Source organism: Panthera onca, chromosome X (assembly GCF_046562875.1).
Source record: "Panthera onca isolate mPanOnc1 chromosome X, mPanOnc1 haplotype 2, whole genome shotgun sequence".
NCBI lineage: Eukaryota > Metazoa > Chordata > Mammalia > Carnivora > Felidae > Panthera > Panthera onca.
This window is the reverse complement of record NC_138357.1, coordinates 2,492,836-2,505,352: the sequence shown is the minus strand read 5'-3', so window position 1 is coordinate 2,505,352 and position 12,517 is coordinate 2,492,836. Positions and strand designations below refer to the sequence as shown.

Sequence of the window (12,517 nt, the reverse complement as noted above, 5' to 3'; positions counted from 1 at the left end):
TGTCATCTGGCTGTGTCGTCACATGGCGGAAGGGTGAGCAAGGTGCCTAAGGTCTCTTTTATAAGAGTGCTAAACCCATTCATGGGGACTCTGCCCTCATGACCCAATCACCTCCTAAAGGCCCCACCAACTGATGGGGTCACATTGGGGGATAGGATCTTAATGTATGAATTTTGGGGGACACAGACATTCAGAGGAGAGGGTACTTGGGCTTCTCATGGTTTCATGCACTTATTAGTTTGATTTATACATTGGTGAGCTGTTTCAATTTCTTCCCACTGAGCCCATAATATTGCTTTGATTAAAAGATTTTAAAATATATAATAAAAAGCATGGTCCCCATTTTTTTCTTCAGGGAAGACAGGTCAGAAAATCCTTGCATTCCCTCGCCCCGCACCCCTTTTCTGACCTTCATTCAACAAGCATTTATTGAGCACCTGCTGTGTGATAAGCTCTCAAAGCGGATGACACAATCCTCACTTTAAGGACAGAGCACCAGGGCAAGACAGACACGTTGCCAAAATGTCACAAGTGGGACCTACATTCACCAAGCTGAGCTCCTAGGATTTGTATACTTTAGTGGATGCAGGTTACACTTAGAAAAATGACAGACCTAAACACAGAAGTTCAATATTGGCAAATGAACTCCCTTCCTCTGTCCGCAGGTCCTGCTGATTTCACACCTCCACCTCTACACCCTGCCCTGGCCCTGAGGGAACTCTCCCTCCTCCGTGGAGCCCCCTGTGCTTTCAGATCTGACATGGCTGCCTGACAGTGGCCTGCATCCACACACTGGGAACCCCCGAGGCAGGGTGGGGCAGATCCACCCCGGCCCCCAGCACCCAACACGATGCTGGGCGCAGAGTCCGCCCTCGGTGAAGGCGTCCTGTGAGTGGGTGGGAGGAGGGGGCTCTCACCCCACCCCACATCCCGGTCAGGACCCCACCCCCAGGCAGGACCTCAGGGACCGGGATGCGGCCTCAGCCCGGACCTTCCCCTCGCCTCCCTTCTCCCCACCCAGAGCGAAGCAGTGGAGATGATGGAGCAGATCGTGTACTGGGTCCGGGAGGACCCATCGGGGCTGGGCCGGCCCCGGCTCCCCGGGGCCCCGGCCTCCGAGTCTGTGGCGGTGCCCATGATGCTGCTCAACCTCGTGGACCAGCTGGGGGAGGCGGACGAGGAGCTGGCGGGCAACTACGCGGAGCTGGGGGACTGGTGCGCCCAGAGGATCCTGCAGCATGTCCAGGTTGGGGACGCGTTCGGGGGACGGGAGGCCGACGCCGGCCGCCAGGATGGGTCTCGGGGGGCTGGGGAGCGGGGGACTCCCGCTCCCCACCCCTTGCAGCACCTCCTTGGCTCACGCCCCACCACCACCACCCCAGCTGGGCGCCGATGGTCCCCTTTACGGATGGGGAGACACGGAGGCCGGGGAAGCGCAGGACCCTACACCCTGGGGAAGGAGGAGGGCCCAGGGGAGCTGGGGGGGGGGGGCCAAGGGCAGGAGGGAGGGTGCCGGAGCCCCTGGCGTGTTAGAGGGAGGAGGAGACCCGGCCAGAGCCAAGTCCTTCCAGGCCTCTGTGTGTTCCAGGACAGCCACTTTGGTGGTGATAGCAGGATATCCTGCTTGGAGATGGTCGGACTTGGCAGGTGCCTGGAGGATGAACTTCAGGAAGGTGTGGGAGATGCATTTGGCCAAATGTCACTATCAGGGAGCGAACTTCTAAAATTCAAGAAGAATTTGGAACTCTGTCTCCAAATGCAACTGTTATTATAATTTTGTCGTCCACTTTCACCCTCCGACTGTCAGGGTCGGCCTTCCGCTCCAGGGGCCATGGTCTCAGCTGCCGGCACCTGTTTCTCGGGTTCCCGCGCCATGTGCTCTCAGGCTTTACGCCGGCAGCTGCATGATGCCTAACGCTTTTCAAGCAGCCCACTGGATTTCGGAAGAAAAGTTTCAGTAGCATGTTTTCCAGAAGGAAGTTTGTACCTAGGATAAACAGTTTGGTCAAATCTCAGAAAATCTTTGTGTTTAGTTACTATAGCAGTCCTTGTGACAGCAACTATTTCCCTAAAGCACGTTATAAAGTCTGGTGTGAAGTGTGTTTAGTCGAGATCAAATGTGTTTTAAGAGCCTTGTTTTTCTCTGAAACTTGGTTCCTTTCTTCATGTGTTACATTCTTTATTATTTCAAGATCAGAGATGATTTATCAAAGAAACAGTTGTATACAAGTTGGGAGATATTTCCTCCTGGAAGTTCTGCTTTATTTCATCCTGGCAAAAATGAGAATTGTCCATAGGACTTTCTCCGAAAACACTCACGGCCTACGTGGAATCAAACAACTGAATGATGCATCCCATTCTGCAAGTCGTTCTACTCAGTGCTACGATGGGGTCCTCAGGGAAGTGGAGGGTCCCAGAGCAGCTGAGTGAAACTGAGGGCAGGAGCGAGGGGGCCAGAACCCGAGGGCACGTTAAAAAGCAGGAAACCCAAACCACTATGCGAGTCTACCAAACCAGCGAGTGAGGAATTATTCTGTGTCATATTATTATTATTAACAACACATAAACACTCTCTATTTCATATTCTTTTAAATTTATTGTTAAATACACAAGCAAAACATGAATATAATTCTCATTTTAAAATATTAAACAAATAGGAATAAAATAAAAGCTCCTTTTAGCCATTCTCTAGGCCCCTCTCAATTCCCCCTGTCCCAGACAGGAGGATCCTTCCCGACATTTCCTGCACGTTTACATGCATATATGTACGGACACACTGGAGAGTTTCTCATACTATATGCTTATTCTGCAACTTGCTCTCTCTCCCAATTCCCCCTTTCCCAGAAGATCCATAAGGAAGCATGCCTGGGAGAGAGTTTTTAATTATAGCTCTGTACTCCACAGCATGGATATAGCAGACGTTGTTCCCAGCTTCCCCTCCTCGGTGCACATTTAGGGGTCCTGCGGGGTTTCGCTGATGGGCACAATGACGCATGGACACTCTTGCCCCATCACACACACACACACACACACACACACACACACACGAACACTGCTATAAGATTGAGTCAGGGAGGGCAGCGCTAGATGGCTCCAACCAAGAGACCAGCAATGATGCAGCTAGTGGCTTAGAGAAGACTGAACATTGTTACTCTCATAAGGGTCAGCCGAGCACTCCAGGTTGAAGGGACATCTCTCTTCCACGCCGTCACTCAGGAAGCCCAGTGCTTCTCAAACCATTTGTGGTGAAAGACCAGTTTATGTCCACCCACCCCCCCAATCCATTTTGCCTAAGGCTTTTGTAAAATGCAATAAAGATATCGTGGTGATGTTGAGTTGCTATAAAAAGCTTCACAACACTTCCTCCTGATGAGCTCGCCTCATCCTGGACCCTAAGGGCACCTTGTGGCTGAGCAGTGGTCCAGGAACCACGCCCAGGAGCTCAGCTCGAGGGCATTGCCTTGACTGCTGGGTCAGCTCCTGCACAGGTGTATCTGTGCTCTGGATCCTGTGAAGTGCAGGGAGGACAACCGTGCGCATCTAGGGTGAGCACTTGTCCCCTGAGCAGGTGAGGGAGAAGTTGGACACATCACCACTCACTCTTGCATTCCGTTGGTGAATTCTTACTCCCATGGCCACGATACCTGCCCCCAAGGGAGCCTGGGAAACAGTCTAGCTGAGCCACCCAGCACCCAGGAAGAACAGCCTTGCACAGAGACAATGAGCAGTCTCCCCCAGAGATACCCAGAAGTGGGTTCAAATGGTACAGGCATTTGAAAAATACATACCGTCAAACTTCTCTCCAAAAGGGTGTGTACCAAGCATGTACAAGAGTTCCCATCCCCACACACACACAGTAGCCAATACTGATTGCCAGAAATTATGTCTCCTTGTCATCATTGGCATTTTTCATGATTACTAGTGTAGTCGGGGTGGCCATCTTTTCAAATATTTATCGTTCATTCATACACTTCCGCAAACTGCTTGTTCTTATTCTTTGTCATTTTTCATTTTGACTTGTAGGGATTTTTATATGCTTGACATGAACCCTTCATTTGTTATACATGTTGCATATGCTTTCTTCCACACTGTCACTTATTTTTAACTTAATTTATAGTGCTTTTATTGCGATGCAAACGTTGTAGTTTTCCTCTTTATGACGTCAAATGTATCGCGTTTTTCTTCTATGGTGTCTGCTCGCTTCAGCATCTTCTTTATCCGAAGACTAGAAAGATATATTTCTCTAGTTTTTTTTAATAACTTTTTATAGTTTTATTCTCACAGTTCTTCTCATGTTTAGATTTTTTAATCACTTAGGAATCTCTTTTCATCTATGAGATCTGTTTAGAATCTACTGTTTTGCCCAACACCATCCTTTCCCCTGTTAACTAAAATGCCAAACTAATTCTGTAGACTGTAAGCTCCACACTTTTATGAGAACAAAGGCTTTGTTTTATCCACCCCTAAAACAGTATCTGCCACATCATAGACAATCACTGTTTGTCAAATGAAGGGATGGATGGATGGATGGATGGACACTAAAGTGCCAAATTTTCTTCAGTGTATTTCTAGAATTTCTGTCATTCCATCAATTAGTATGCTGATTCTTGCATCAATGCCATTTCAATTACTCTAACATTATAATATGTTTTGATACCTTTCTTTCAAATTTTGGGGCCTGTGTTGTGCATTTCGCTTCAGAGTGGATTTACAAACCAGCTTATCAGTTTCCATTAAAATCTTCTTGGGATTTTTATTGGGGTGCATTGAAGTTATAGATTAATTTCAGAGGAACTGACATCTCTCAAAGTTGAGTCTTTCTTTCCAAGAACATGATATATCTCGTCTTTTATTGAGGCTTGCTTTTATGTCCTATAGTGAGTTTTTGTATCGTTCTTCACATCTGTCTTAGACATTTTAATACATTTTAGTCCAAAGCATTCAATAGTTTGTGTTGCTCATGGGATCAGGAGGTTTTTTGTTTTTGTTTTTGTTTTTGTTTTTGTTTTTTGTATAACATATTTGTCAGTTGCTAATTGCTGGGAAGGTAGACCTTGTGAAAAGCTCTCATATGATTCCCAGGTCCTTCTTTAAGATTCTCTAGACAAATGAGCATAACATCTCTGAATAATTAGGTTTTTCTCCACCAATGCATTCATCCTGTATTTCTTTCTTGTTTCACAGTAATCAGGACAACTCCTTTACGGAAGAGTAGCAAGGATACTATGAATTGGTGTTGAATTTTATCAAAAGTTTTTCCTACATCAATTGAGATAATACATTTATGTTTCCTCTTTAACCAGTAATAAGGTGAATTACGTTAACAACTCTGTCAGTATTAATTTAACATTGCATTCCTGGGGAAAACCCTACTTGGGCATGATAAGGGATATGAGTTAGTGTCTTTTCATAAGAAAGATTGGTCTACACAGAACTTTTACTCTGCTAGCTCCGTCCAATTGGTAGTCAGGGTTATGACAGCCTCAAAGAATGTCTTTGGATGCTTTCCATATTTTCCAGTGCAGACAAGGGTTTGGATAATATGCTTACCTGTTCTTTTAGGTTTTACTAGAATTTAACAAACCCACCGGGGCCTGACGACGTTGTAAAGGATAGATCTTTGACTATCTTTAAGTTTCTTCTATGGATATTGGTTTATTCTGATCTTACACCTCTTGACTTATTATTATTATCATTTCTATTTTCCCTCAAGGTACCCATCTTATCTACAGTCTCCAGTTCATTTATATAAAGCTGTATGCATATGTATTCTTTTCCAATTGTTTAGACAACTTGTATCTGCCTCTAAAGTTATAGCCCACCCTGTTTCTTACGATACTTACTCATTTCTTCACATTCTTTTCTCTTGACCAAAATTACCATAAGTTTGTGCCTTTTTAAATTTTGCTTACTTAACTATTCTCTAGCTTTTTGCAGTGTATTTGTTTCATTAGTCATTATTTTCAGGGTCAGTGGCTTTCCTTTGGTCAAGAACTTCTAATTTTAATGTTTTGGATTCAATTAATATGATTTCTGCTTCTGAACTTGTTGGGATATTCTTTGTGACTAAATACATAATCACTCTTGGATAATGTTTCATATACCTCTGAGAAGCATCTGTATTATCTGATTCTAAGGGCAGTTATATATACACCGTGTATCTCTTACATGGAGCTCATGACTTCTGTTACTCAAATCTTCCATATTCTTACTTGTATTTCGTCTCCTTGGTCTGTTAATTCCTGATAGGAGTACAGTACGTCTTTCCTGCTCTGATTACGTCCAGTTCTTTTTGAATTTCTTTCAGTTTTTTGCTTCATATATTATGAGGCCATGTTGGGCACAAACGTTTGTCCCTGTCATAACTTCTTTGGCCTTATGTCTTTTCTTTACAAGGATATTTATATTTGTCTCTTTCGAAGCATTTTGCTTTGGATTCTATTTTACAGGATAGTATTGCTCTACCTGCTTTTTTCTGTCAGTATTTTTCTAGCATTTTTTAATCTATTTATTTGACCCTTCTCATGATTTCTTTTTTAACAAGACTCAGTTTGTTGGGGGTAACAATGTGCCGAGTTTCCAAACTACATTTCCCAGCCTCCCTTCTAGATAGGAACGACCAATGAAATGAGAGTGGAAGTCATTGGGTAAGGGTTCTAGAAAGTTTTTTACAGTGATCTGAATTAGTGGGAGCTTCCCCCTTTTGGTCCTCTTTTGCCCCTTTTTCTTTCTCCCAACCTGCATACACATATTCGATGGCTGGAGCTTCAGCAACTCTCTTGTTACAGTACGGAAAATACTAAAAGAATCATAAAGACTTCTTTTGATGCTCTTGAGGAACTAACCAAAGCCAGTCTACTTTCAAACATCTCAATACATGAGAAAAATAAACTCTGTGTTTAAACAACCACTGTTGTGTGTCTGTTCTTCCATCATCACTGTTCCTGTGTTTTAATGCCTGTGGAGGTAACCAGTGTTATTAGTTTCTTGTGTACCCTTCTAGAGATATTCTTTTTATTTTTGTTATTCTAAGTGTACTTTTTACTTTACATTATGAAAATTTCCAGACATACACATAAACAGCAAAGAGTATAATTTGGTACCTCCATGTACCCATCACCCAGCTTCAACAACTATCCACAAAATTCTATGCATCACCCCGCTTCAACAACTATCCATCAATATTCTATGCATACACACACACACACACACACACACACACACACACACATTCTTGTTTTATACAAATGCCAGCACATTATTCACATTCTCCATTGCCTTCTTTTTTATGTTTTTTTTTTCTTTGTGAGAGAGAAACAGACAGGACATGAGCGGGGGAGGGGCAGAGAGAGAGGTAGGCACAGAATCCGAAGCAGGCTCCAGTCTCCGAGCTGTCAGCACAGAGCCTGACGCAGGGCTCGAACCCACAAACTGTGAGATTATGACCTGAGCTGAAGTCAGGCATTTGACTGACTGAGCCACCCAGGTGCCCCACCGTTGCCTTCCTTTTTAAAATTAACATGTATGATGGAGATGGTTCCCTATCAGTACATAGTTTCTTCATTCTCTTTAGTGTCTATCAATATTTCTTTATCATTTCACATGTATCCAATTATATCTGTAGAATAAATTCCCAGATGTGGAGTTGCTGGGGCCAAAGGTGTATGTATTTGTAATTTTGATGGATGTCGCCAAAGTACCTGCATAGAAGTTGTGCCACAGCTCCAACCCCAATTAGCAGTGCAAGAGAATGCCTGCTCTCTTTGCCCACACCTTTGTCAATCATGTATACGTGCAAACGGCTCTACTTTTGCCAACCTGATAAATGAAAAAAGGATATCTCATTGTGGTTTTAATTTTGGCTTCTCTTATTTAGAAGTCATTTGTATTTCTTTCCTGTGAGCTGCATTCACAGCTTTTGCCCATTTTTCTATTGAGTTGTTGGCATTTTTCTTACTATTTTGTAGGAGCTATTTATATAATAGAGAACTTAGCCCCCTTGTCTCTGATATGAGTTGCAAATAACTTTCCTGATTTATCATTTTCTTTGGCCTTTGTAACAGTAATCTTTGTATTAAAGAAACTTTTTTGTTTTTGTGTATTGAATGAACCAAGCTTTGCTTTTCTGGTCTTCTGAGGTCTAAATTGTACTTTACTTTTCTTAATGTTTATTTATTTTGGGAATGGGGGAGGGGGGAGGGGCAGAGACAGGGAGACACAGAATCCGAAGCAGGCTCCAGGCTCTGAGCTGTCAGCACAGAGCCCGACGCAGGGCTCGAACCCATGAACCGGGAGATCATGACCTGAGCCCATGCCGGCGCTTAACCGACTGAGGCACCCAGGTGCCCCTAAATTGTACTTTAAAAAGTCTTTCCTCCTCCAACATCATATTTTAAATCTAATATGGTTTCTCCTAGTATTTTTATAGCTTCACTTTTTTAATCTTTAAGTCTGATTTATCTGAAATTTAGTGTGCTGTATATTGCGAATAGGGATCCAACTTTATACTTTGCCAGGTGACCACCCACCTGTCCCAACGCCATTTACTAAGAATCCATTTTCCCCCCAGGGAACTGAAATAACATTTTATCATATACTAAATTCCTGTCTGTATTTATGTGTATTTTAGAGTATCTATTTTTCTGTCATTTGATTCCTACACGAGTACCACACTGTTTCCTAATTACTGTCCCTTTATTATGTTTTAATATCTGATTGGACCAGTGCTTCTCTCATAGTCTTCCTTTAAGAACATCTCTGGCTATCTTCATGCCTTTAGTTTTCTATATTAATGTTAGAAGCATCTTGAAAAGTTCCAAGAAACTCTGTTGTCATAAAATGTTTTAGATCATATTTCATTTATAGATTGATGTTGGGAGATTTTCCACCTTTATAAAGCTACAATTTTCTAAGAACAGAGTAGACTTTTGCATTACTTTAGGCCTTTCTATGTCTCTGAGGAACATTTTAATGTTTCTGTACGTAGATCCTGCATAGTTCTTAAATTTATTTCTACATATTTTATTTCCTTTTTGTTGAACAGAGATTTTTCTTTAATTATGTCTTCTAACTTGTCATTTGTCTCAATGATTTTGTCCTGGCCCACTTACTGTATTCCTCTTACAAGTCCTTGTAACATTTTTTAAGAGCAGTTTCTCTTGGATTTTCCAGATATAGAAGACATAGCATCTGCAAATAGCCATCACTTTAATTCTGCTTTTTCATGTTTTAACCTGTCAGATTGTGAGGTACAGCACAGACGCAGACACAGGCGTAAATCCTATATGGTTTGCATGCATTTCCAGTACTTTACATAAAAGAACATACTCTTGTAACCATCCCCAGATCAAGAGCTAGAGCCCCACTCTCCAGCCCCAGCGTGTCTCCCTAACTTCTACGGTAACCCTTCCCTTCTTTTCATCAGAGTTTTGCCACGTAAACATCCATCCATCCATAAATAATATGGTTTACTTTTTGCCTGTTTTTAAACTTTACATAGATGCAATTCTAATACATGTATCCTTCTATGTCTTGTTCCTTTCACTCAGTGGTATGTCCTTAAAATTTAAACATGCTGTAGTGTATAGGGAGTTTATTCCTTTTTATTCTAATAGAGTATTCCATGGCATAACTTTACCATAGTGTTATTTATCTATTCTATCCCTGCTGGATATCTGGGCTGTTTTCGGCACAAAAATTCTGTGGCAAGACATTGTATTAGTTTCCTGTGGCTGCCATAACAAAGCACCACAAACATGGTGGTTTACAACAACAGAAATTCATTGTCTCAGTGCTGGAGGCCAGAAGTCCAAGATCAAAGTGTCAGGAGGGCTGTGCTCCCCCTGAAAGATCTAGGGGAAAATCCATCCTTGCCTCTTCCAGTTTCTGGTGGCTGTGGGAGTCAGTCCTTGGTGGTGAAGTCACATCACTTCCATCTCTGCCTGTCCAATCACATAGCCTTCTCCTCTTCTGTCTATCTCTAATTTCCCTTTGCCTTTCTCTTGTGAGGTATCCACTTGTCACTGGGTTTAGGGCTTACTCACATATCCTAAGATAATCTCATCTCAAGATCCTTAAATTAATCGCAACTGCAAAGACCCTTTTTCCAAATAAGATCACATTAACAGGGTCTGGGAGTTAGAATGCGCACATATCTTTTGGGAGGCCACTGGTGAACCCATCGCAACCATTTACACTTGCTTCTTGGTGCCAGGGTACACAAGTTTCTCCAGAATTTGTACACTTGGTATTGAAATGCTGGCTCCTCGAAGAAGCACGCCTTCATTTTTTCTACAAAATGCCAGCCAGTTTTCCAACACACACTCCCATCAGCAGTATGTGAAAGCTCGCCTGTTCCATGGCCTTGCCAACTCTTAGAATCATCAGACTTTTTAGTTTCCACCAATCTGGTGGGTGTGTACTATCTCCCGGTAGCATTAAGTTCTGTAATGATAAATGAAGTTGAGCGCTTATATTTGTACACCATTTGGGTTTCTTCTACTGTAAAAAAAAAAAAAATGTCTGTCCAAGCCTTTGATCCATTTGTTATATCGTGCTATTTGTATTGGTCTTGTTATTTTGTTCCTTCAATCTTCTCTTTATTAGAACGTTCTCGGTTACATGCATTTCCCTTCTCTTCTCCAAACCTTCCATCAAAATCTCTCCTATGGCCCACCTGAACTGAAACCTAGATGAAAGGGAATTCTGGGAAGTGTAGTTCAGTTGACACATTACAAAGCCATCCCAACCCCTTTATGTGACTCTCCTCAAATTACTTAGCTTGCGTGTGCCATGTGCTTCCTGTCAGACCACTTACTGATTCATGTGTGTAGTAATGTTTTAATCATTCAATAAAATGTTTCCTAATTTCCATCATGTTGTTGTCTTTGAACCATAGGTTATTTAAACATTTATTTCTTCCTTTCTAAACATGTGAGGGTTTTTCTCGTTATCTTTTTGTTATGAGTGTCAATTCTCTGCTGCCAAAGACCCCTGGGGAACCCGTCCATAGGTGAACAAGTTGGGCCAATTACTCTGCACTGAGGGAGAGCACACCATGCAGAACCAAGGGGTATCTCAGAAAGAGTGTATTAGAAAGAACCTACTGTAACATCTGGGCTTTGTGTGATCTTGGGGAGAGTCCAAGGAGGCAAGGGTTTGCTCTAGATGCTGTCAGAAAGCAAACGCAATTCTGTGATTGAAGCTCTCAATAAATCTCCTTTACAGGGAGGGCAGACTATAGCAAGACTAAAGCTGTGATCAGGACACCAGCAGCAGGCTGCCATATTAGCCAAGCAGGAGGGAGGTGTTTGGTATTTGTGGGGTGCACATTGACCTTGGCTTTATCTGTGCTGAGAAAAATGTACAAAGTAGCCTTGCTTCATCTCTTTTCATCATGATCTCAGAGCAACCTTGTCTGAGGTTCGGTATTCTGTGAGATTGTTTATGTCCAGTACGAGAACAACATCGCCTGGCTGTGAGCGCTCGGCCAACTTGCAAATGTCAGAAGCTGCTGTTTTGTTCTTTTTCCCCCCTTGCTCATGGGTTTCCAGCTCAATTACACTGTGGTCAGAGGTCATGCTCTGAGTAATCTTGATCCTTTGAAACATCTGAGGACTTGCTTTAGGTCCCAGCACATGGTCAGTTTTGTGTAAAGTTTCCATGTGTGCCCAAAAGAATGTGCAGTCTGCAGTTGGGTGCGATGTTCTGTACTTGCTCATGAGATTAAGCTACCAATGGTTCAAACTCACATCCTTACCGACATTTTGTGTGCTTCATCTGCCAATTACTCAGAGAGGTACGTTAAGGTCCCCCAACTCCACATATGAATTGGTATTGCTACAAAAAATATATATATATACATATATATATATATATATATATATATATATATATATTGAACCCAAATATGATCAGCCCTCTGATTCCAACTACTAATTTACAAGAAATATGAAGTTCAGAGGAACTCTGCATGCACAGAGATGCATTCAGCAACATTCAGACCGTGGGAACTCTACAGTACAAACAAAACGACTTTCTCAACAAATAAGTTGCAAGAAAAAAGTAGAGCTAGAAGGAGAACCTACAGATTAAAAGACACTTAAAATCATCTCGTTCCACATATGGACCCCAATTGGTTCCTCATGCACACAAAGGAGAAAGGGAAAAAATGTGACAACGTGCAGGATATAAAACCAATACACGGATTTCTGTATGTTTCTATACGCTAATAAAGAAGAAGCAGAAAAAGACATTAAGGAAACAATCCATTTACAATTGTGCCAAATATAATAAAATACCTAGGAATAAACTTGAGCAAGGAGGTGAAAGACCTATACTCTGAAAACTGTAAAACACTGATGAAAGAAATTGGAGATGACACAAAGAGATGGAAAGATATTCCATGTCCATGGGTTGGAAGAACAAATACTGTTAAAATGGCTGTATTACTCAAAGCAACCTACAGATTTAACGCAATTTCTATCCAAATACCAATAGCGTTTTTCAGAATAAAGAA

General features: G+C 42.2%; 1 protein-coding gene across 1 annotated transcript; it reads left to right on the top strand.

Annotated features, from left to right (window-relative positions):
- The first annotated feature begins 993 nt into the window (after window positions 1–993).
- On the top strand, window positions 994–3,329 carry LOC145713598 (N-acylglucosamine 2-epimerase-like). The gene is made up of 2 exons (XM_081792457.1): window positions 994–1,246; window positions 1,589–3,329. Exons 1-2 carry the CDS (start codon window positions 1,037–1,039, stop codon window positions 1,772–1,774), a joined length of 396 nt encoding a protein of 131 aa, XP_081648583.1. The 5' UTR covers window positions 994–1,036; the 3' UTR covers window positions 1,775–3,329.
- The last annotated feature ends 9,188 nt before the right edge of the window (window positions 3,330–12,517 follow it).

Excerpts from the sequence above, each read along its gene's own strand:
- LOC145713598 (XM_081792457.1), top strand. The coding sequence starts at position 1,037 with ATGATGGAGCAGATCGTGTACTGGGTCCGGGAGGACCCATCGGGGCTG. Across the intron at positions 1,247-1,588 it reads GGATCCTGCAGCATGTCCAG|GACAGCCACTTTGGTGGTGA; the intron begins GTTGGGGACGCG and ends TGTGTGTTCCAG.